The sequence below is a fragment of the Vulpes lagopus genome, chromosome 4, assembly GCF_018345385.1.
Source record: "Vulpes lagopus strain Blue_001 chromosome 4, ASM1834538v1, whole genome shotgun sequence".
Taxonomy (NCBI): domain Eukaryota; kingdom Metazoa; phylum Chordata; class Mammalia; order Carnivora; family Canidae; genus Vulpes; species Vulpes lagopus.
Window position 1 is genome coordinate 117,539,314 of NC_054827.1, and position 24,166 is coordinate 117,563,479.

General features: G+C 42.0%; 1 protein-coding gene across 9 annotated transcripts in view; it reads right to left on the minus strand.

Annotated features, from left to right (window-relative positions):
• Positions 1-13,500: 13,500 nt before the first annotated feature.
• The window catches only part of ZFAND6 (zinc finger AN1-type containing 6), a 64,407-nt gene continuing 53,741 nt past the window's right edge, over positions 13,501-24,166 (minus strand). For all 9 annotated transcript variants that reach the window (XM_041751789.1, XM_041751792.1, XM_041751796.1 and 6 more), the window contains 2 exons: positions 16,574-16,687; positions 13,501-14,415 (listed from right to left, as the gene is read on the minus strand). In XM_041751789.1, coding sequence (XP_041607723.1) covers positions 14,267-14,415; positions 16,574-16,687 — 263 coding nt within the window. In that variant the 3' untranslated portion in view covers positions 13,501-14,266. The remainder of the gene's footprint in view (positions 14,416-16,573; positions 16,688-24,166) is intronic.

Consider the following 24,166-nt stretch of genomic DNA (forward strand, 5'->3'; position numbering starts at 1 on the left):
GTACAAACTTCCAGTTATAAAGTAAAAAGTCACAGGGATTAAAAAACATACAGCACAGAGAATATGGTCAATAATATTGTAATCACTTTGTATGGTGACAGGAGGGGACTGCACTTACCTCGGTGAGCCCTTGAGAATGCACACAGTGTTGAATCACTACATTATCCATCTGAAACTAGTATGCCAACTATGCTTCATTTAATTTTTTTTTTAAATTAAGTTTGGGGATGCCTGGGTGGCTCAGTGGTTGAGTGTCTGCCTTTGGCTCAGTTGTGATCCTACGGTCCAGGGATGGAGGCCCCCATCAGGCTCCATGCTCAGCAGAGAGTTGGTTTCTCCCTCTCCTTCTGCTCCTGCTTGTGCTTCTCTCACACACATGTGCTCACTCTCTCAAATAAATAATAAAATCTTTAAAATATACTAAGTTTGAAGGTCTAATATACAGTGTGGTGGTTGTATTGGTAATACTTTATCATATGCTTGAATATTGCTAAGAGATTAGATTTTTTTTTTTGTTTAGATTTTATTTATTTATTCATGAGAGACACAGAGAGAGGCAGAGACACAGGTGGAGGGAGAAGCAGGCTCCTCGCAAGGAGCCAGATACGGGCCTCAATCCCAGGACTTCAGGATCATGCCCTGGGCCAAAAGCTCAACCGCTCAACCGCTCAACCGCTCAGCCACCCAGGCATCCCAAGAGAGTAGATCTTAAATGTTTTCATCATAAAAAAGACCTGGTAGCTGTGTGATGGGATGGAGGTGCTAATCATCCTGCAACTGGTAAACGTATCAGTCAATACACTGTACACCTTGAAGTGACACAGTGTTATGTGTCAATTATACCTCCATAAAGTTGGGAGGAGATGTTCATGAATCAAGGACTACACAAGTAGAGCGGACTGAAAATAAATTTAAGCCGAAATCCTAGACATTATTTTAATGAAGAACATTTAAAGATTGTAGAACCATCCCGAGGTTTGGTTTGTAAAAAATAGCCCTTTTCCTTCAAAAACATTTTTTGACGAATAATAATAACAACAGACAGAAAGACCTACACATAAAGAAGAAGTTGGGACTCTTCTGCCCACTTCCCACTGTCCTCCTCCCTACATCAGCCTCAGTGATCTTCACTGTTCAGAGCCAGGCCTCAGTTCCTCCCTCCCGGACCCCTTGCTCATTCATCCCTGCTGAAACAGCTCTGCCTTCTCAACGAGGTCAGCAGTAAGACGCGTAGCATGTAACTTGCAGTTAGAATACAGTATTATACCTGTGAGTGAGTGATGTACGGGAGGAGGAGGAGGGAGGGGAGGAGGGAGGAGGGGGGAGGAGGGAAGAGGAGGAGGAGGAACACGAAGCAGAGGGGGAGGAGGGGAGGGAGGAGGGGGGAGGGGAGGAAGGGGGAGGAAGAGAGAATGTGTTAGGGTAGATTCCAGGCATTATCTGGAATCACCTGAGGTGCACATGCGAATGAGAAGGGGCTGTGAGTGCAGCAGGATGACATCACATCACATCCAGCACACTTAGCAGAGTGGCCGGGGACCGGTCCTCGGGGCTCCCTGGGAAATGGCACAGTGTGGGTGCAGAGGCAGGGAGGCTGTCCTGCCTTCGGCCTGGAGGGAAGACAGGCTGGAAGCTGCAGGAGTCCCGTGAGCGGAGGGCCTGAAAGCAGAGGCAGCGCTGCCCCCGACCCGAGGCCCCGAAGTGACCGGAGCCAGCCCTCGATCTCCAGGTCAGGGGCTCCGCCGTGCCCAGCCCCCTGGCTCTCCCACCCCGACCATGGTTAATCTGCCCTGGGAGGGATGAAGGCAGATGTGGCAGAGGCAGGTGGTCTGGCTGGTTTCAGGAGGTTCCAGAAGGGGGAAGAGGAGGGGCGTGCTGCAGCTGTCCTGAGGCCTGACCAGGGGCCTGATTCCAGGGCTGCCTGGGCTGAGGGCCCGGAGCTGTTCCCAGGTTCTGTGCTGTTGGCCCGGCTCCTCCTCCTACGGCTCGAAGTGTCTCGTCTGGTACGTCTGGTACGCCGCTCTGCCAACACCCAGCCCACAGCGGGCACCGGACGGGTGCTCTGCAAATACAGAGGGGTTAATATCCAACGGCGGAGCGAAGGCCAGGAATCAGTAACCAGTGAGCCCCCCCCCCCCCCCCGGGGGCCTGGGCCGAGAGCCGGCTCCCACCCTGGCAGCTTCAGCGACAGCTCTGCTGAGCTCAGCGGGCTGGTGAGGGCCTCGGAGACACAGAACCAACAGCCCTTCTGGGGGAGGGGCGTGGGGCACATGTGCCTGTGGGCAGGGGTGTGGGCAGGAGAGAGCTGAGGGGGAGGAAGATTTTATAGTTTTAAAATAGACTCGCCAACCCACTAATTATACATCGTGCCTGAAAACGCCGAAGCTGTTCTCCATTTGGCAAAAAACCATGCGAACTAACTTGCAAATACGCTGTATTCTCTTTCCTCCTTCCCTTTGGGGAGGGGGATGCGTTGAGCATGTCCATTACACCCCTTGCAGACAAAACGACTGCCCGCAACCCCACCACCCTACTCTCTGCTCTGGTTATTAGTCCCTGTAATTTTCTCCTGAATGTGTTTCCACGTGGCCAGTTTCAGCAGCTGAAGACGTTGCGGTGCCTGGGGAACCCACGGATGAAGATCTGTGTGCGCGGGGGTTTCCCAGCATGACTGCCTGTGCGCGGGCTCCTGGGCGGAGGGTGCGGATGCTCTCAGGACCTCCACGGCCAAGGGCTGGTTTGAGCCTGGGAGGCACCAAATTCGGATGCTACAGTCCAGCACCCAGAGGCTCCAGCAGCTGCACTGGGGGCCCCTTCACACAGGCGCGCCCCTCACTCCCTTGCAAGAGAAGGGGAAAGGGCACAGCTACTGGAGGCCCTCAGGTACGCAGGAGGGGGACACTGCCTGCAGTGGGGGTAATGGGTCAGGTGGCCTCTTTGAAGTCCTCAGGAGGCCCACCCGTTACCCTTCTACCCACCCTATGACATCACTGGCACTCAAAATACCCGAGTGCAATCCCCAAGGTCCCCTACGTGGTGAGCTCCTTTGAGAGCACAGAATATCCTGTGGGTTTGCATAGGATACATACTCCTCTGATGACAAAATGTATGACACACATGCCCACTCTAAAATGTGTGCAATAAACATTTCCAGGCATGAGCCTGAAGGAGAGAAGATACACGCTCCATCCGAGCGTGGGGCCTCTGTCACAGCTCCCGGTTTCTAGACTCCCCAAGTGCAAAGCCAAGGGAACCAGCCCAACCAGCGCCTTGGGGGGGCTTGCAGCACCAGGTCTCCCCTTTCTGCCCCCCCCCGCCCGGCTTCAGGCTGCTCTACCTGTACCAGGTGCCACTGTGTGTGTCCATGTCTTGGTGGAGCACCCACCTGACAGCCATGTGGGGACTGAAGCTGATCTAGAAGACCTTTAGAAGAAGACTATGATAGACAGGTGGCCTGACAAGATGATGTGTAGCATGTAGTGAGTTTCCATTTATGGTTACCACTGCAACAAGGGACTCTGAATTCAGATTCTCCATCCCCATGATTTCAGCAAGATACTCATCTCTTTGTTTCTCAGTCTCACATGAATACATACTGGAGGATTTTCTGTCCAAACTCCTCCTTTTCCCAAGTGAGTTTTCCGGGCCCTTTTACTGTATTACAGCTGTGTGTCTCCCTGCACACCCAGAAATGCAGAGGAATTTCGACACTTACCATGCACTCCATCTCTACCCCATTAGGTGTGGAGCAGACAATTCTCAGGGCCTCTCTCCCCCAGATGCGGCTTTCCTCTCTCAGGAACTGCTCACCAACTGCTCATCAACATCTCTGCTCCCTTCTTCTAAGATTCCCCAGGAATGTAGCATCCAGGTCAGGCCTGTTTCTCTCTCCCTAAGGTTTCTGGACCAAAAGCTTTCCTTGTCTGTCATCTGCCTCCTCTGAGTCTGATTCCAAGCCCCTGACCCACCCCCATCCCTCTGTGCTGAACACCCCAGGGGCATCCGGAAGCCGCCCGTCCACCACGGAGGGGAGAAACCAGGGCAGCCACACCAGACACAATCACTGGGCCAGACCACCGTGATCTAACAAAGTTCTGCGAGGACAAAGGTGTTCTAGATCTGTGCTACCCAACACAGAGCCACCAGAGCATCTGAAACGTCGTCTGTGAATGAATAATCAAAGTCCTCATTTTACTTAATTTAAGCTTATTTAAATTTAAGTTTACAATGCCACCCATGGCTGGTGGTTACTATACTAGACAGCACTCCTGCAGACTCCGCTGCTGTCTGTGGTGGTATCCCAGGGCCCTGGAATTTAACAGGACATTGTTTTAAAAGGGTGAAAGGTTTACTCTGCTGCCAAAAAATACAGCAAACCAGAGAGCCAGGAGAAGCAGGCCCAACCCAATCTACCTTGCAGGGGTCTCTACAGACTTGTCTGAACCTACCATCAAAGAAGAGCACTTGGCATTTTTAACTAATAGACTTAAAAAAAAAGATTTTATTTGTTTATTCATGAGAGACACAGAGAGAGGCAGAGACACAGGCAGAGGGAGAAACAGGCTCCATGCAGGGAGCCCGATGCGGGACTTGATCTTGATCCTGGGTCTCCAAGATCACGACCTGAGCCGAAGGCAGATGCTCAACCGCTGAGCCACCTAGGCGTCCCTAGACTTTGTTTTTTAAAGCAGTCTTAAGTTTACAGAAAAATAAAAAGTACACAGTGTCCCACTTATCTTCTACCCCCAACAGTCTGCTATTATTAACATCTTGGATTTGTGTGGACTTGTTACAATTGATGCACCAGTACTGATACATTATCATCAACTGAAGCCCATGGTTGACAGTATGGTTCTACACCTTGTGTTGTCCAGTCCTCAGCTTTGACAAATGCATCATGTCATTGAGCCACCATTACAGGATCATACGGACTTTCTTTCACTGCCCTGAAAATCCCACGCTTCGCCGGTCTATGCTTCCTGTCTTCCATCCTCCACTCGGACCATAACCACCACTCTGTCGCTATCGTCATACACAGTTGCCAGCCTTTTCACGCTGGCTTCTTTCACTTCCCAATTTACATTTAAGATGTCTCCCTGTCTTTGTGCCTTGTCAACTCATTTCTTTCCATCGCTGATACCGTTCTATTGTCTGGATGGACCATGGTTTGTTTGTCCGTGCACCTATTGAAAGACATCTTGGTGGCTTACAATTTTGGGGAATTTAGCAGGTTTATAAGGAAACCTGCTAAAAACATCTGTGTGCAGGTCTTGACTGTGTGCAGGTCTTGACTTTTTAAGTCATTTTTAAGTCATAAGGACAAATTATACCTAGGAGTGCAACTGCTAGCTTGTAGGGTTAAGACTATGTTTATAAACTGCCAAACTATCTTTCAAGAAACTGTCAAACTATCTTGCAAAGTGGCTGCATCATGCTGTGTTCCCACCAGCAATGAATGAGATAGCATTTGGGGTTTTCAATCTTAGCTATTATATACACATGTGATATATACACATACATAAACATATTTATAAAAATACATAGGTAGTGGTATCTCAGTCAATTTTCATTTCCCCAGTGACTTATTAAGTTGAGCATCTCTCCATTTGGTTATCATAACATATGTCTTCTTTGATGAGGTGATTGTTCAGATATTTTGCCCATTATTCAATTGGGTTGGTTTCTCATAGTTAAGGTTTGAGTTATTTACATATTTTGGGTAAAAGTCCTTTTTCGGATATGTGTTTTGTGAATATTTTCTGCTTGTCTCTGGCTTGTCTTTTCATTCTCTTAATAGGGTCATTTACAGAGCAATTTTTAACTTTGATAAAGTCCAGCCTAGCAGTGTTTTATTTCCCGTGTCAAGCTTTTGATGTTTTATTTTATTTTATTTTTTAAGATTTTATTTATTAATGAGAGGCAGAGAGAGAGAGAGAGAGAAAGAGAGAGAGAGGCAGAGATACAGGCAGAGAGGGAAATGCAGGCTCCATGCAGGGAGCCTGACGTGGGACTTGATCCCGGGTGTCCAGGATCACGCCCTGGGCTGAAGGTGGCGCTAAACCGCTGAGCCACCTGGGCTGCCCAAGCTTTTGATATTTTATCTAAAAAATCATCATCAAACCCAAAGTCACCTAGATTTTCTTGTTTTCTAGTTTTGTGATTTACATTTAGGTCTATGATCCATTTTATTTTTGTGAAAGTTCAAGGTCTGTGTCAAGATTCATTTTTTTTGCATGTGAATGTCCAGTTGTCCCAGCGCCACTGGTTGAAGACTCTCTTTTCTCCATGAATTGCATTTGCTCCTTTGTCAAGTCAGTTGACTGTTTATGTGGGTCTATTTCTGGGCTTTCTGTTCTGTTCCATTGATGTATTCGTCCACCATGACCACAGTCTAGATTATGGCAGCTTTGTAGTGAGTCTTCAAGTCTGGTGGTGTCAACCTTATGACTTTGTTCAATACTGCCCTGGCTATCCAGGACTGTGTGTCTTTCCACAGGAACTTCTGAATCACTTTTATCACTATCCACAAACAACCTGCTGGGATTTTGATTGGGATTGTGTTGGATTTATAGATCAACTTGGGAAGAATTTGAGGATACTGAGTCATCCTTCAATGAACGAACATGGATTTATTTCCATTTATTTAGATTTTGATTTCTTTCATTAATTTTGTAGTCTTTCTGACAGAAATCTTGTACATATTAGATTTTTTACCTAAGTGTTTCATGTTTTTGCCAGTGTTAATGTAAAATAACATGTTTATTTCAAATCTATTTTGTTGTTGTTGTTGTTGCTGGTCCATTAAGTCAATGGACTCTTGTATATTAACCTAGTGCCTGGCAATCTTGCTATCATTGCTTATTCATTCCAGGAATTTATATGTTGATCCTTTGGAATTTTCCTAAATTTGGCAATCATGTCATCTGTGAACAAAGATGGTTTTATTTTTTTCCTTTGCAATCTATAAACCTTTTCTTCTTTCTTCTCTTTCTTTCCTTTCTTTCTTTCTTTCTTTTTTTAATTAATTAATTAATTTTTTTTTATTTATGATAGTCACAGAGAGAGAGAGAGAGGCAGAGACACAGGCAGAGGGAGAAGCAGGCTCCAAGCACCGGGAGCCCCACATGGGATTCGATCCCGGGTCTCCAGGATCGCGCCCTGGGCCAAAGGCAGGCGCCAAACCGCTGCGCCACCCAGGGATCCCTCTTTCTTTCTTTCTTTCTTTCTTTCTTTCTTTCTTTCTTTCTTTCTTTCTTTCTTTCTTTCTTTCTTTCTTCTTTCTTTCTTTCTTTCTTTCTTTCTTTCTTTCTTTCTTTCTTTCTTTCTTTCTTTCTTTCTTTCTTTCTTTCTTTCTTTCTTTCTTTCTTTCTTTCTTTCTTTCTTCTTTCTTTCTTTCTTTCTTTCTTTCTTTCTTTCTTTCTTTCTTTCTTTCTTTCTTTCTTTCTTTCTTTCTTTCTTTCTTTCCTTTCTTTCTTTTCTTTCTTTCTAGGTCGGGGGGGTGACTTAACTATATTAGCTAGGCATCCCAGCACAATGTGGAATAGGACTGGAGGTGAGACAGGACATCCTTGTCTTGTTTCATCTAGGAGGGAAAACATCTAGTTTCTAACCACTAAATCTGATGTTAACTAGGTTTTTCATAGATGTTTCTCATGTAGCTGAAAAGGTTTCTCCATATTCTTAGTTTTCCTGAGTTTTTTTTTTTTTTTAATGATGAATGGGTGTTGGGTTTCATTAATGCTTCTCCTGCATCTGTTGATATGACCCTATCCTATGAATATGATCATATTAGTTCATTTTTGGATGTCAACGGCCTCTTGAAATAAATCCCACTCGGCTGTGGGGTACAATTCTTTTTATACATTATTGGATTCAATTTGCCAATATTTTGTGGAGGATTTTTGCACGTATGTTCATAAGAGACGTTAGGCTTTAGTTTTCTTGTCTTGTAATGTCTTTGTCTGGTTTTGGTTATTATGGGAATGCTGGCCCCATAAAATGAGTTAGGAAACAGTCCCTCTGTTTCTATTTTCTGGAAGAGGTTGCAGAGAATTGATAGTAATTTGTTCCTTCAATGTTTGGTAGAATTGACCTGTCTGGACCTGGTGCTTTCCTTTTTGTGAGATAATTAATTGTGGATTAAATTTCTTTTGATTCGGGCCTGTTAGATTATCTTTCTTCCTGTGTGCATTTTGGTAGATTATGCCTTTCAAGGAATTGGTCCATTTCATCTAAGTTATCACATTTGTGAGGAAAGAGAGTTATTCATAATATTCCCTTACTCTTTTAACACCTGTGGGATATGCAGTGGCCTCTCTTGGAGCTGCTGCTTGATGTTACAGACATCCCTGGCCTTTTGGGAGGCTTCCCTCTACAGAGGTTCCCAGATGTTGCTGAGAGATCCATCTCATGACCGCATTCCTTATTTTCCATTCTACTGACTCTCTCAACTACTCTTCATGCTGTGTGTTAACAAAAGAGGAAAAACAAGGCCAGGAAGCCAGTCTTTGGAAAGATACAACAAACAATAGGAGTCCTTTCCTAAATTCCCAAGAGTATCTATTTAGATGTTCTAGACAACCTATGGGGAAAAGGGGGCTGTCTAGCCATTATCACTTTAGCATAAACCATCTTCACATCAGGAAAAAACAGGCCTTCTGAGCCTCGAGCTTAAAGCAAAGGAATAATTTCACTGCAAAGTACACAAGTTAGCATTCCAGTAAAATTAGGGGAAAGGACGTTTTGCTAGATCTCAGTATAGAAATCCCAAATTAGATATGAAGACCTAACTATGAGACAATTTGTGATTTATGGCTTTAATATTTAGTGAATGGATTTGTGACAATTTTGTAAAAAAAAAAAAAAAAGTAAATTACAAATTGAATGCTGGAGCTGATTCAACAGCCCATTTCATATATTATCCTCAATTTCAAACTGTGCTTATCAAAATGGCTTTATAAATAACTTAATACTTTGGAACTCAGGTACAGAAAACTGAATTAGTCTTAATCTTTGATTTATGACACTTTCAGCACTGGTTCACACACAGTCTGCCTTCAGTTATATCCAATGTAAGCATCCTGAATGGACTTACTATCAGGGCCCCAGTTGGTTAAGCGTCCAACCCTTGATTTTGGCTTTAGCCTGGATCTCAGGGTCATGAATTCAAGTCCTGCATTGGGCTCCACACTGGGCATGGAGCCTGCTGAAAACAGAACTGAACTTACTCTTTAGAGTTGGGGGCTTGACCACATGGCACCACATCCCTTGCCTCCTCCCTTCTACATATACCATCCTTATTTTCTCTTCATCTAAATCACATCTATAGGACTCGCAAAGGATTGTTATCTTACTAAAACTTTTATAGGTGAGCATGTTGTATATTTTGAAATTTTGCTCACTATGCCTCTAAGGTTTACTATGCCTTCTATTCTGTTGTCACTAAGGATCACTAGCTTTGATTACTGTACAATATTCTACTGTGAGATTATATATTTTATTCACGCATTCTTTAATGGGACTTAGGTTGTTTCTAGGTTTTTGCTTTCTGTAAACAGTGCTACGAAAATTCTTGTTCATGTCTCCTGTTATCTATGTGCAAGTTTTTCTTGGGTATATACTTAGGACTGAAATTTCTGCATGTCAGGATGTGTGAAAGTACAACTTTAAAAGATAACACCAGGGGCACCTGGCTGGTCCAGTCAGAAGAGCAAGTGACTCGATCTCAGAGTTGTGAGTTTGAGCCCCATGTTGGGCACAGAGATTACTTAAATAAATAAAAACTTCAATTAAAAGGTTAAAAAATAAAAGGCAACTCCCAAATCTTCTAAAGGACTGAACCACTCTTGGCTAATACCAGCAGCCTAGAAGAGGTTATGTGGGATCCCTCCAACACTACATGTTGCCAGACTTTTAAATTTTTGCCAATTGAATGGATATAAAATGGGTATCTCATTTTGGTATTGATTTGCATTGTAATTTCTCCCAATCTGTAACTCATCTTTTCTTTTTTTTTGAAGATATCTTAAATTACGTATTAGTGCATAAAAGATCTCATTTTCCTTTTAAAGCTGAAATATAGTTGACACACACAACGTTGTATTAGTTTCAGGTACACAAGGCAGTGATTTGGCATTTATATACATTCAGAATGCTCACCACAGTTAGGTGGAATCACCATCTGTCATCAGTTCTCATGGTATTATTGACTATATTCCCTGTGCTGTACTTTTCATCCCCGTGACTTATTTTCTAAATATGAGTTTGTACTTCTTTATCCCCATCACCTACTGTACCCACCTCCTCTCTGGCAGCCACCAGCTTGTTCTCTGCAGTTAATGTCTGTTTTTGTTTTTTTTTTTTTATTCCACAGGAGTGAAACCATACAATATGTGTCTCTTATTTCACTGAAGAAAATAACCTCTAGGTCCATCTGTGTTGTTGCAAATGGCAAGATTTCATTTCTTTTATGACTAATACTACATTGTGCCTATATATACAAATCTTCTTTATCCACTCACCCACTGGAGACATAGGTTGCTTCCATACCTTGGCTACTGTAGACGATGCTGCAATAAAAATGATGCTGCTTTTATCTTTCTGAATTAGCTTTTGGTTTCCCTAACAGTCCAAAGTGTAACTATTGAAATGTATGGTATTTTTAATTGAGGTACCTCCACTGTTTTCCACAGTGGTTGGACCAGTTTACATTCCTACCAACAGTGTACGAGGGGAACAGTATTCCCCTTTCTCCACATCCTTGCCAATACCTGTTGTTTCTTGGGTTAATTTTAGCCATTCTGACAGGCATGAGGTGGGATCTCCTTGTGGTTTTGAATTGCCTTTCCCTGATGAGTGATGTGGAACATCTTTTTCATGTGCCTGTTGGGCATCTGTAAGGTCTTCTTTAGAAAAGTGCCTACTCTGGTCTTCTGCCCATTTTTAAAATTCTTGCTGTTGAATTGTAGGAATTCTTTATATATATATAGGATATTAACTCCTTATTGGATAAATCATTTTCTCCCCTTGGGAGGTTGCCTTTTCATCTTGTTGATGGTTTCCTTCACTATGTGAAAGCTTTTTAGTTTGAGGTAGTTCCATTAAAGCATGGGACTAAAATCCTTTTGGGCTCTTTTGTGGTTCCAGATTTTAGTATCATTTATTCCGATTCTGTGAAAAAATGCTATTAGTATACTGATAGGTATTGCACTGAATCTGTAGATTACTTTGGGTAGTATGGACATTTTAACAATATTAATTCTTCAAATCCATGAGCATGGAGTATCTTTTCATTCATTTGTATCACCTTCAATTTCTTCCACCAATGTCTTCTGAGTACAGGTCTTTTACCAAGTTGGTTAAATTTATTCCTAGGTATAAAATACCTCATTTTAATATCAAATTTATCAGTTAATGCTTTGTGTCTTAAGTAGTACTCTATCTCAAGGTCAAAGAAGTAGTTATCATTTTTCCCAAGTTTGAAAATTTTGTGTTACATTTAAGACAATAACTTCCTAGGGCAGGAGGTAGGAGTCAATTTTCACTCTTTCCCACACAGATAACCAACTGTTCTAGCTCAAATTATCAATTAACTTTCCCCAACGTGACATGCCACCTCTTACACCAAAGTTCAGTACATACTGCCTTTTTCTGGGCAATCAAGTCTATCCCACTGGGAAGTGCATACATCCTTTAGCTAATACCAAACTCTTTAATGTGGCTTCATGTGAATGTGCACTAGCATCTGTCAGGCCAAGTGCCCACCTCCCTGACCTTTCTTTTCAAAAACGCCCTAGCCCTTTATCTTTTTAACCTTTTACTTTATAATTGCATTGACAAGTTCCAGGAGAAAACTTGGTGGGATTTTGATTGGAATTGCGTTGCATCTATAGGTTTCTCTGGGGACACATGGCATCTTTATTATTTTTAAAGATTTTATTTATTCATGAGAGAGAGAAGCAGAGACACAGGCAGAGGGAGAAGCAGGCTCCCTGCAGGAAGCCCGACATGGGACTCGGATCCTGGGTCTCTAGGATCATAACCCAGGCTGCAGGCGGCGCTAAACCACTGCGCCACTGGGGCTGCCTACACAGCATCTTTATATGGTCTTCCTAGCCATTAACATGTGTCCCTCCTGTTTACTGAAATCTCAGTTATTGTCTCTTAATAATACTTTAGAATTTTTTCTTGAAGAGGCCTTCAATATGTATGGTTAATCTCCTAGGTATGTGGGGTTGATACTACCATAAAAGTTGTCTTCTGGTTTTCTAGTTATTACCACTATCAGGAATGCACCCAGCCTCCAAAAGTTAATGTCATACTCGCTGCTTAACCACATTCTTTATGTCTAGTACTTTCTCTAGATTCATCTGGATTTTCTCTAAGAACAAACACCTAACATGTAAATATCCAGTGCTTTTTCCTTTTTCGGACTGTTTTGACTATTCTATTGAATACAGGATCTCCAACTTAATTTTGAACAAGCACAGGACAGCCAGCAGCCCTTCGTTTTTTTTTTTGTTTTTTTTTTAAGATTTATTTATTTATGATAGACATAGAGAGAGAAAGAGAGGCAGAGACACAGGAGGAGGGAGAAGCAGGCTCCATGCCGGGAGCCTGACGTGGGACTTGATCCCGGGACTCCAGGATTGTGTCCTGGGCCAAAGGCAGGCACCGCTGAGCGACCCCAGGGATCCCGTTTCTGACTTTTTAAAAAAGGGAATGAGTTTCCTCTTTTTGAAAGATGCCTGCTTTTCGTTTGTCTGGGTTTACATAGAAACTATCAGCTTAAAGAAATTCCTCCCTCGTTCTAATTTATCAGGAGTTCTCATCATGAACGGGTGTTAAATTCTATTAAATACTTATAGCCTGAATCTGTTGGGCTACTGAGAACAGTTTTCTCTTTTTAATCTGTTTGTGTAATAAATTAACAGATTACATTTAAATAAATTACATTTATAGATTTTCATGCTAAGCCATTCTTACATACTAAGATAGAACTTACAAATAAAGTAGTGGTAAACAAATTTAAGCCTAGGTATTTGTATTTTAAGATACTGCTTTTCACCCGTTTTATGTTTCATGTTTAAAAAAAAAAAAAGATTGGTTGCCAGATAAGTTTGAAAACCACAGGACAAATGGTCTTTCTCATCTACAATCCTCCAGCTGCCATGTCTGAATTATGCCCTTTCGGTTTTCTTGAATTCTACCAGAAAAAGGAGCTCCTAACCAGATGCTAACTCAGCATGACGGGATGTAGAAAAGAGCTAGAAAAGTTGCTATCTACGTGACAGAAAGTAGTTCGTGGTGTTAAAGAAATGCTGACACCTCCAACTCAAAGGAATTTAAGATTACAATTTATCCTCATAAGATTGGTCACAAATAGATGTTCATGGAACAGCAGCAGGACTTGAACAAAACTAATATAGTAGAAAACTAAAGGACCAAAAGTCAAAATGAACTACCAGAAAGAATAACAGAAAAAGTAATACAAGGGAACAATTATGGTTTTCCTTTTTATTTAATCAAAGACTGGTGGATAAACATAAATACAGCACAATTACTTCAGATCATTCTTCATATTGTATACACACAGACCGATGAACGTAATCTGAAAGAAACCTGCAGTCGGCAATGAAATGCATACAGCTTTTCCTTCCCTCGCTCAAAAAAATTTAAAAACACACAAACTTAGAATCTCATCAGCACACACTCTCCTGTGACAAATGATTCAGACATAAATAGTGGGTGCAAAGAAACTATATGCTAATATATGTAGAACCTTTGTTAATGAAAACCCCAAAGCAGCCGTAAGGATGAAGGTACATTCAGTGACTGGTAAGTAGCTGTGCCCCAAGGGGCGCCATCGACAGAGGTCGTGCTGCAGAGAAAAGCTATGTACACACACAATGAGAAAATAAACTGCAAGATCAACGCATGCATGTTTAATACTGGAAAAATCACGGCCCTCCAAAATTTCTTCACGTTTGTTATAAAAGCCCTCTGCACTCAACTAAAATTAAAATGATCTTAAAAGGATAATACTTGTAAAGTTTACTTAAGTCTTTTCAGCCACAGAAACTGCAATGGAAATAAATGTTCAGAGTCATTTTCAAAACAAAAACAAAAATCTATTCTTCTGATGACATGCATGATTAAAAGGTCTATGCAAGATACAGTGCTCTACATTCCCAATGACTAGGAAAAAAAACCTCAAGTCAATTTTTAGTTTGCAGATGGTCAAAGGATTTTGTATTCCAGCAGGAGTTCAAATCTTCTGGATCTTTTCACCAACAACTACTGGATTTTCTTTTCTGATTTTCTCAGCAGCATCAGCTTTGTAATTGTAAGAGCAATTGTGTACATCGGAGTAACGGTGTACACCACAGTAAACATTTCCACACCGGCATTCAAACCCTGCAAATGGATCAGTACACACACGTGAGTCAGACTGAAGGTCGAACTATTAAGTTCCTTAGTATCATTAATGTTAAAAATATCATGTATTTAAGGACAGCCATCTAAAGAATCATTCCAGACAGTTTAGGACCTAATAAAATTTTCAGAATTCACTAGCTGATAGCTTCATTTCGTGTTCCTATCTTACAAATAGAGGTCTGTACCACAACAGATCCTAGCCACTTCCCTGAGCTCAGGTCTCTTCACCTGTGATGTGGCCAGGATCACTTCCTATCAAAATCAGGACTGCTACACTGGATGGAAGACATTCTTGAAATGTGAAAATAAGCACACTGTCATAATAAGCAACCTTAAAATTTAACTAAGAAAGGCATAACGAAACTTCTGGCAGAACTGTTAAGAAACACTGCAGTATCCACGCTGGCTTCCCCTGGAAGACTGCCAGAGGTGACTGAGCTGCTCCTGCTGGTTGAGTAAAAGCAGGGGCTGGAGTCCGGCGCCTAAGCAGAAATCTACTTATACTAACGTAGGCAAATTACTTAGCTTCTCTGAGCCTCAGTTTCTGCATCTATAATTTTGGAATAATTATTTTAGGGATTAAGGGAATAATGTGTTAAGTGCTTAACATTTAGTAAACATGCAATAAATGATATTTATTTTAGGGAAATACCCAAGGAGTTGAAGCCAAGAGAGAGTGTGGATAGTCTATATAAAACATAAAACAGGTCCTACTTCCTAAAATTAAGATTTTATGGTATGATGGAACTGTTGGAAATGGAGCATAGGAATCAATATTTCAAATACTGACATCTGATGTAAGCTTCCTTTACCACATTTTGTTTTAGCTTTAGAAACATTCCGTAGCTTCATGATAACAAATGGAAAATGAAGCAACAGCAACACCAGACAGGTTGGACAAGACAAAAGTTACTAAGTCTCAGCCTTCCAATCATGCAGTTTGAGAGTTTCTGAGATGTAAAAGACTACATTTGACACTAAATAAGTATATTTTAAAATATCTTATTGGCTCATTGCTCATGTATTCTTTAAATAAACACATTTGCCAAAGTATGAGCCAATCTTAAACATCTTTGATATCAGACTGTACTCCCCCCCCCCTTTCCACCTTAGCTAAAACCTATTCCTTGGCCAGAGAAACCTTCCTAAGAGATACCAAAAAATCTTAATCTACTCTCTTCAGCTCCTCGGTCAAATTTTTATGTGGAGGATTCAGCACAACACCTGGCACACAATAAATAATAAATGACCATTCTTTCCAGCTGGGCCTGCTCTCACCGTTCAGCACAGCCCAAAGCAGCAGCCTCCACTAGGCGCCTGTCTGGCCACAGCAGTTGACACCCCCTCTTCACATGTTGCATGCTGTCGCCAGCCAGCCTCTCCATCTGGGACCCTCAACAGGCCCTATTCTTTCCTTTCTCTGATCTTTTGTCCAAGCTATTCTTTTTGTGTGAAATGCTCCTATTCTCATCATTTCTAAGTCCTCCTTATCTTTCAAGATCCAGCTGAAACACACGGTCTCCATGATACTTTCCATGATGGGCCTCTATTCCCTTTTTGTATGAATTAATTAGGATACCTATCCCTGAACTCCCAAAGTAATCTATTGATGGCACTTCATCTATTTTGTTTGCTAAACACCCAAGTAATGTTTCAAATATTTTTCTCTTCATCTCTTAGTAACAATGTTGTCAACAGCTCCATTGCAGTCGTGTGGTGACCCTGGGCTAACACCTCACAAGTGCTAACTCACTGAGCCCTCACACCACCACCAATAGCCATTCTACACAGAGAAAGTACCTCTCAGGTATTTAAACACTCCCTCATCTGCAATTTCTGGCTATGCTAAGGCAGGAGCCACATTTTTCAAAGCACCTGGCACACTGACCCAACCTGGGGTCAACCTGGGGTCTAATGCTCTCAAACCCAGCTGGAATGAATTTTTAAAAGAAAATCTATTCATTTCACTTTCAGGTATATAATTAAAGCTACTTTATTTAAGAAAATTCAGACACTGAAGCATATCCAGTATTAACTCTCACGGTAACAAAAATGATCTCCAGTGAAGCCAGAACAGTAAGCCATACGAATTTTAATATATAATCTTAAGTTCAAACCATTAGATTTAGGTCCTTACCAGTAAGTCCCACTTTCTTCCTGCACATGAAACAGCGATTCTTTTTTTGTTTTGGTTTTTCAAGAGACTTGCTTTGCTCTTCAGATGGCTGCTGTGCCGTATCTGATACTGAAGCTGACAAAAACAGGAAGGTGGTAAAATTTAATTATTCAGTAAGATTTTAATGCTGGGTGGTGGTTGTCCCCCTACCCCAACCTCACTGATCTGTTATTGTGAGGAGAGCTGAGGAATCTGTTAGCATGGAAAGAAGCTTACATAAAGTTACAAAGTGGATTACGTAATACACACCCTTTCATTATATGTATGTACATATTACGTATCTGTGCATACACAAACAGGAAATCTAGTATACTGACATGTTAAAGCAGTGACTTGAGGTCTCACTCTGTATTCCCTTTTTTTAATAATTATGTATTTGATCAATAAAAGGTGTGCGTGTGCCTGCGCACTCACAAGCGCACACACACAAATACTAGCTGGGTATTCTAAGGGAGTGCGTAAGTAAAACAGCCACGTGTCAACGTCGAAATATCGTTGGGGTCAGAACTATGTATATATCTCAGAGAACAAGGACAAAAAAAGCTGAAACCAAGATTAGACGGAATGCCATGTTTCAAATTTCCAGAATGTTTCACATAAAACCTCTAAAATGTTAGAAGATAAATTTATCAGAACATTAAAATTAGGATAACAAATGGATGCACACAAGTAGCAAGGCCAAGGTTGGCTGCAGCAAGATTCAGTCAAATCACGGTATGTCAACCCTAACCAATGTGACCCCTCTGGCCCTCCTGCACACTGCCACCAGAGTCTGCGCATAACCTAGCGCACAGTACATCTTGCTCTCAAACAGTGACTTTCCACGGCCAAGTTCTCACCCTTCTAGTCTTTTTTTTTTTTTTTTAAAGAGTTTATTTTATTCATGAGAGACAGAGAGAGAGAGAGAGAGGCAGAGATACAGGCAGAGAGAGAAGCAGGCTCCCTGTGGGGAGCCCAATGCAGGACTCCATCCCAGGACACTGGGATCACACCCTGAGCCAAAGGTAGATGCTCAACCGCTGAACTACCCAGGTGTCCCTCTCACCCTCTAGTCCTTCCTGAGCAGCCTGCTACTTAACAACCGTGAAGCCAGCCCTCTGCTCACACCATTTATAACCTATGCAAAGGTACTCCTTTCTCTTCCTCATCTACCCTGGGTCTACCTCTTCCATTGTGCAGGTGAAGCTCAAGCCCCCCTTGCTCTGGAGAAATGCAGGGTTCACAGATTAGCCTTGGCTCCCTTGCTAGGCTCTGTCAAGTCCTGGGCACAGCTCGTGTTGTGGGCACAACTGCTTCTGCAGTCTACACACGCTACCTCCAGCCACCTGCTCCGAGTGCAAGTCTGACAGTGTGACTCACCTCCAGGAGAAAGCCCAGAGGCCTGTCAAACTCACTTTACACAATTAAAAACACCTGGAAAATATATATATATATATTAAAAAAAAAAAAAAAAACTCTTCTCCCGTCTCCCGTGCCTCGCCACACTCCTGGCTCCAGCCTTAGGAAATGCCAGTTTCTCCAAACATACAAAGGCTTCTGTCAATAACCTTTCTGTGTGGAATGCTTTCCCATGGCCCTCTTGTCTCACTCTTTACCTGGCTTAATTGAACTGGTCTCTCTTGTCTTGTTTAAGCTTATACCATCAACTTTCACTCTATCCCCTATGCAACAGCTTAGAATAGGAAGCTCTTCCTATGTACCCCAATAGTATAGCCCATGCTATTATAATGGCCTCTGTCTTAACCTGGCTTAGCAGTGAGCTCCTCCAGGGCAGGAGCTTGTCCATTTCACTCCTGCCACCAGTGCCTGTCCTCACATCCCAGACCACATTGGCAGGCACGCCACAAAAACCTGCTCAACTGCATTCCTCAATTACTCACTTACTGGAGTCACGTGCCCCAGTTTCCCCAATTACACTGTAAGCCCACCAAGGACAGATGATTTCTTATTTCCTATCTGAATCTCCAGCACAGTGAATTCTACAGAGTAGATGCTCAAGCATCTGATGTAATGGATTCTAGACTGCTTATGTTAACTACATTACCTCCCGTTTTAACAAAATATGACAAAGACAAAACACCACCAACTAACAAGTAAATATGCACGAATGAACAATTCTATAACTGATTATTCCACCTAGACATTCTGAAACCAGATGGGAGACAGTTGTAAATATAAACATTTTATGAATGTTTTAAAACAGGCTATGGAACACATAAAGCCTTTCAGTATTAATAAATAAATATCCTCAGAATGTGACCTCATGAGGATAGGTTCTGAATGTCTTACTTGTTTTACCCACAGCCCCCAGAACATATCAAATAACGTTCCACTATTTGTAAAGAGCTCAAAAATAGTTTAACTTAGTATCAGAAAAGAATCTGTTTATTACCTTTGAAATCTATAAGCCATAATATCTAACCTGGTCTCCCAAGAAACTATGATGTTCACATAAACTTATATGAACAATGCTTTAACAGCAATAACAGCACTATTCCAAGAAAACTTTTTTTAAACAAAACTGGGTAAATTGCTGAGGCACAAACTTTGGAATCTGGAAATGGAGGAGAGTGAAAACATGTTTCCCTGCCACAAACACAAATGCTACTCCGTACACACATCTCTGTGAAGACATTTCATAGTATCAGCTCCAACAACCTGTCGATGGCAAACACACTATCTTTAGAGTTAAGGATCCACAGGCAGCCTGAGAGCTTACGCATGAGGACCATCTTCTGAGGCTGATCTCACCCGTCCACCATGATCCCATGAGACTAAGATGACCTTCACTTGTTTCAAACTAGTTAGGGGACAGGCAGCCTGAATTTTTTTTTTTTTTTAAGATTTTATTTACTTATTCATGAGAGAGAGAGAGAGAGAGAGAGAGGCAGAGGGAGAAGCAGGCTCCACGCAGGGATCTCGATGTGGGACTCCATCCCAGGTCTCCAGGATCAGGCCCTGGGCTGAAGGCTGCGCTAAACCACTGAGCCACCCGGGCTGCCCTGGCATCCTGAATTTAAACATTCACCGGATTAGTTCATAGGGAAAATGATCTAGTGTTGTGTGAGGGCTCAGGATTCCCCAAAATGACCCATTTTCTTGTATGTGAAACTGAAAATCAAAGCCTGCCTTATCAGACTCTTATTTATGGAAAAGAAAACAATTCATCTTTTAAAAGAGCCGTACACATACTGCATCTGATGCCAAAAAGAACAAGTGTCCTCAGAACTAGGCAGTTTCTCAGTCTGACATGGCAACTGTGCACAAGGTCAGCTGCCTGCGTGTGACCTGCTGGTCCTCAGGGGCTGTTTGGGACTCCTAGGCATGAGGCCTGGGAAGTAAACTTATTTTTTTTTTTTTAAGTAAACTTAATTTTTAATGGGAATCCCAACTAGACAAAGTGTACTGGCCAGTAACTTGACACTTCACAAGCACAGGGTGGGTAAAATTAGTTCAACTACCCACGTGGAGGGTCCCATTCAGGAGGAACAAGGCCCTCAGCTCTGGGTCCTGTTAAAAAAAAAAAAAAGCACACAAATATAAAAGTATATAAACAATTCAGCATTACCTCTGGGAGCATATTAATATGCGTGATGATACTAATAGGCACCTGGAGTCGTCTGACAGCAGACACAATCCCCACGTGAAGTGACACACACACACACACACACACACACACACACACCTTCCTGGGAGGCTTCTGCTCACCACTTCCACCCAGTGCTGATAGCGCAGCCGCTCAACAAACATTGAATGAACACACACCTTCCCAATAACCCACTGGGAGAACATTCATTTTCCTCCCCTGTCCTTTACTTTATGTAAAATGAGGGATTGGACAAAATGATCTGTGGTCCTAGCTCAAAAATTGTTCACAAAATGAGAACATTTTAAATATTCCAGGGAAAAATAAGTTTATAGTATAGCAGGCTCCAAAAAAATACACCAAGCTATAGATTTAATTTTATATTTTCCAGTCACTGTGTTAAAAAGTATAGGAAGGGCAAAGTTAACATATATTATCATTTAAAATGTAATCGGTATTTAACATTTCTCATCTTTTTGATACTCAGTCTTTGAAACTTGTGTGTATGTTACACTTGGTGTAACTAGCAAACAAATATGTAGTAAAAAGTATCTAATTTCAGACAAGCCACATTTCAAGTGCTCACTAGCTACCCGAGATGTGTGGTCACCTTTCTGGACAGAGCAGCTCTGTGCAGGAAAGGAATTTCTATCAGCAGCTATCTTGGGGCGAAGAAGTGTCACATTAATCTTCTTAAAATACAATTTCAGGCCATCTTTAAAAAAAAAACAAAAAACCAACCAGCCTTCCTTCACGAGGCTCTCTTCCCCCTAACCACTTATTAGAACTAATACCTCAGGGATCGTCTATGACTTGCTTTCAACCACCTCCTTGGCTTTAGTTCTGACACAGACTTGCTGAACTGGCCCCTCCAGCAAGCGCTGCTCCCGCAGCTCCCACCACCCACAATGGCATGTGTCCTCCTGTATGCCTGTCCCACAGTTTCTGCTCCGGCTGGGAGCCTTCTCCACCAGACTTACCTTTTGTATAAATGAACCATATGACATGTGGCCTTGCTACCTGCATGTATTCTGCATGTTTTCAGAGTTCACTCCTGCTGTGGCAGGTATCAGAACTTGGAATCCTTTCACAGCTGAGCACACACCCCAGTATGGATAGGCAACATCTCGTTTATCCAGTCACCCGCTGATGGCCATCTGGGCTGTTTCCACATTTTGGTAACTATGAACAATGCTGCTATGAGCATTCTCACACAAGTTTCTGTGTGGACACACGTTTTCAGTCCCCTGGAATTTAGGAATGGAATTTCTGGCTCATATGGGTTAACTCTCTTTCTGAATTAAATGTGTAACTGCCCAAATGTTTCCCAAGATGGCTGCACCATTTTCCACCCCCAACAAGCATGTATTAGGGTTCTAATTTCTCCATTCCTTAACACTCGGCCATCTGCATATCTTTTTTGGATAAACGTCTATTTAGATCCTTTGCCCTTTAAAAAACTGTTGTCTTTCTACTGTTGAATTATAACATTCTTTATATCTTAATCAGATATGTCACTGGCAAATGTTATTTTCCTATTCTGTGGCCTGCCTTTTCACCGTCTTTTTTTTCCTCTTTATTAAGATTTTATTTATTTATTCATTTGAGACATAGAGAGAGAGGCAGAGACACAGGCAGAGGGACAAGCAGGCTCCATGCAGAGAGCCTGACGTGGGACTCGATCCTGGGTCTCCAGGATCAAGCCCTGGGCTGAAGGAGGCACTAAACTTTACGCTGAGCCACCCGGGCTGCCCCCTTTTCACCGTCTTGATGGTGGCCCTTGAAGTAATAGGTTTAATGTGTGTTTTAATCTGGTGGCTTGTGCTTCAGATACCCCACGTAAGGAAGCATGCCTGAGCCAAGGTCATTAAGACTTATGTCTGTTTTCTTTTAAACGCTTTACAGTCTTGGCTCCTATGTTCTGGTATTCTGGAGTAAACTTCTGTATAAGGTGAGGCAGAGATCCAACTTCACTCTGTCAACTGTCCAGCATCATCTGCTAAAGCCTACTCCTCCCCTACTGGAAGATCTTGGCACACTTGCTGAACATCAACTGCCCACAACCATCAGAGCGTATTTCTGGATGCTGTGCTAGCCCCACCATCAACAGGAGTGTTCTCAGGCCTGTGTCTGTAAGTCTCAACTACTGCAGCTGGTGGGCAGTTCTGAGACTGGGAATGGTTAGTTTTCCTCCAACTCTGTTCTACTTTTTCAAGATTATTTGGCTATTCTCACCCAGCTTTTAAAATCAGAAGAAATCTTTGATTTTTTAATCCAGGCAGCTTTCTCAAATTAGTCTAATGGGACTATTCCTCTCAGATTGTTCTGAGCCACTGAGTTGTCCACTCAAGTCTGCATGAAGTCAGGATCCCTGAAAGCTGGAGCCTGAAAGTCTAGTGCACGAAGTTACTCTGTATGGCATTCCTATCCACTGTGCTGACAGGAACTCAAGTCCTCCTAGAATGTGTCACTGATGAAGGGCTCAGCCCTCTGCTTCATCACCTCGTGCTACTGTTGGGAAGCTTCACAATCCTCTCTTACGTGTAACAAAGCCCACTTCACTTCTGTTATTTCAATGACTTCGAGCACCCTGTAAGGTGCATGTGGCTATTACTTATTCTCCTTTAAAAGTGATAAAAATATGGCTCAGAGAAGTGGAGGTGTCAATGTATGAAAACAGAACCTTTGATCCAAATTCCACTTCTTTTTATTGAGGTCCAGGAACCGAGGGACTGAGCGGTTAAATGAAGCGAAGCATAATGCGCAGCACGACAATCCAGCATGATAATGTGAAATGTACCAAAACACTTGAAAAAATGTTTTTAAAGCTAGCTTCTGTCAACTAAAAATCTGACATTCCTAAGTGAGACAATCTAAGTTAGGTACTGCCAATGGTTAAAATAAAAAAATTAAATGAGAAACATGCTATGATACATTAAATTCTCATTCAAAGAGGAGAAAAATTCTTCAGAGCCACGAGGACAAAATGAAAGCAGTCCCACCCAACTGGTAGCAACATATCCTCATTATAAGCAGGATACCTACAGAGAAGAAAGCTGTTTCAAGAAAACTAATCTGAAAACTCTAATAAAGAATGTTAGAAGATACTGGCTTAGATTAGATGCACAGCTGCTACTCATGTACCCTCTTCCATCTGGGATGATCTTCCCATCTAAATAAATTTCCCTGAAGGATGCAAATGGAATAATATGGAAGAAAGTAGATAATTGGTCAGTCACCAAACCAGACGACACTATGCTGAATGAATGGTGGGGCCTCACATGTCAAGAGGAACGCACATACCCACATCCCAGTCTAGGGAGCGTTACAACTGTCCAGTAGACAGACTGGCCTCAAGTCAGATGCCTGGGTTCCGGTTCTAGCTCAAATGACCACAGGACTTGAGTACAAGACTTCTTTATCAATTTTTGTCCATCCACTAAATAGATGGGAAAAAAATATTCTCTGCATTTATTTCTATCCAACAGAGAAATCACAAGTACGTTTACGTTGAGTGTATGTGTATACATAAAGGCACACATACACACACATTCAATTCCCCCGCTACTGAGAGTTTGCTATATGCCACTTCACTTTTATGAAAAACCTACATTAGTACCTTTTTTGCTGACTGAGATATCCAAAGAGAATTTTCGCTTTTATGAAATGGTAATTGCTTTTTTACACCACTTTGGTTTACAAAAGGTTTCACAGAAATACTCTACTTTTGGATAGCAGGAGAAACATGTTTATAATGAAAGAAGACACTTTTAATTCAACAGAATAAGCAAGACCTTTTTAAAAACTAGGCTATTAGAGGATTTTACATACTGAAAAATGAATCCTCTCAAACTCAGATGAAACTTATACTCGATGTTTCAAAGATTCTGCAATGTTAAAATAAGGAATGCTAAGTTGTAAAGACAGGTACTTACAAGTTAATACTGGTTTAACCACAAAAGTCATAG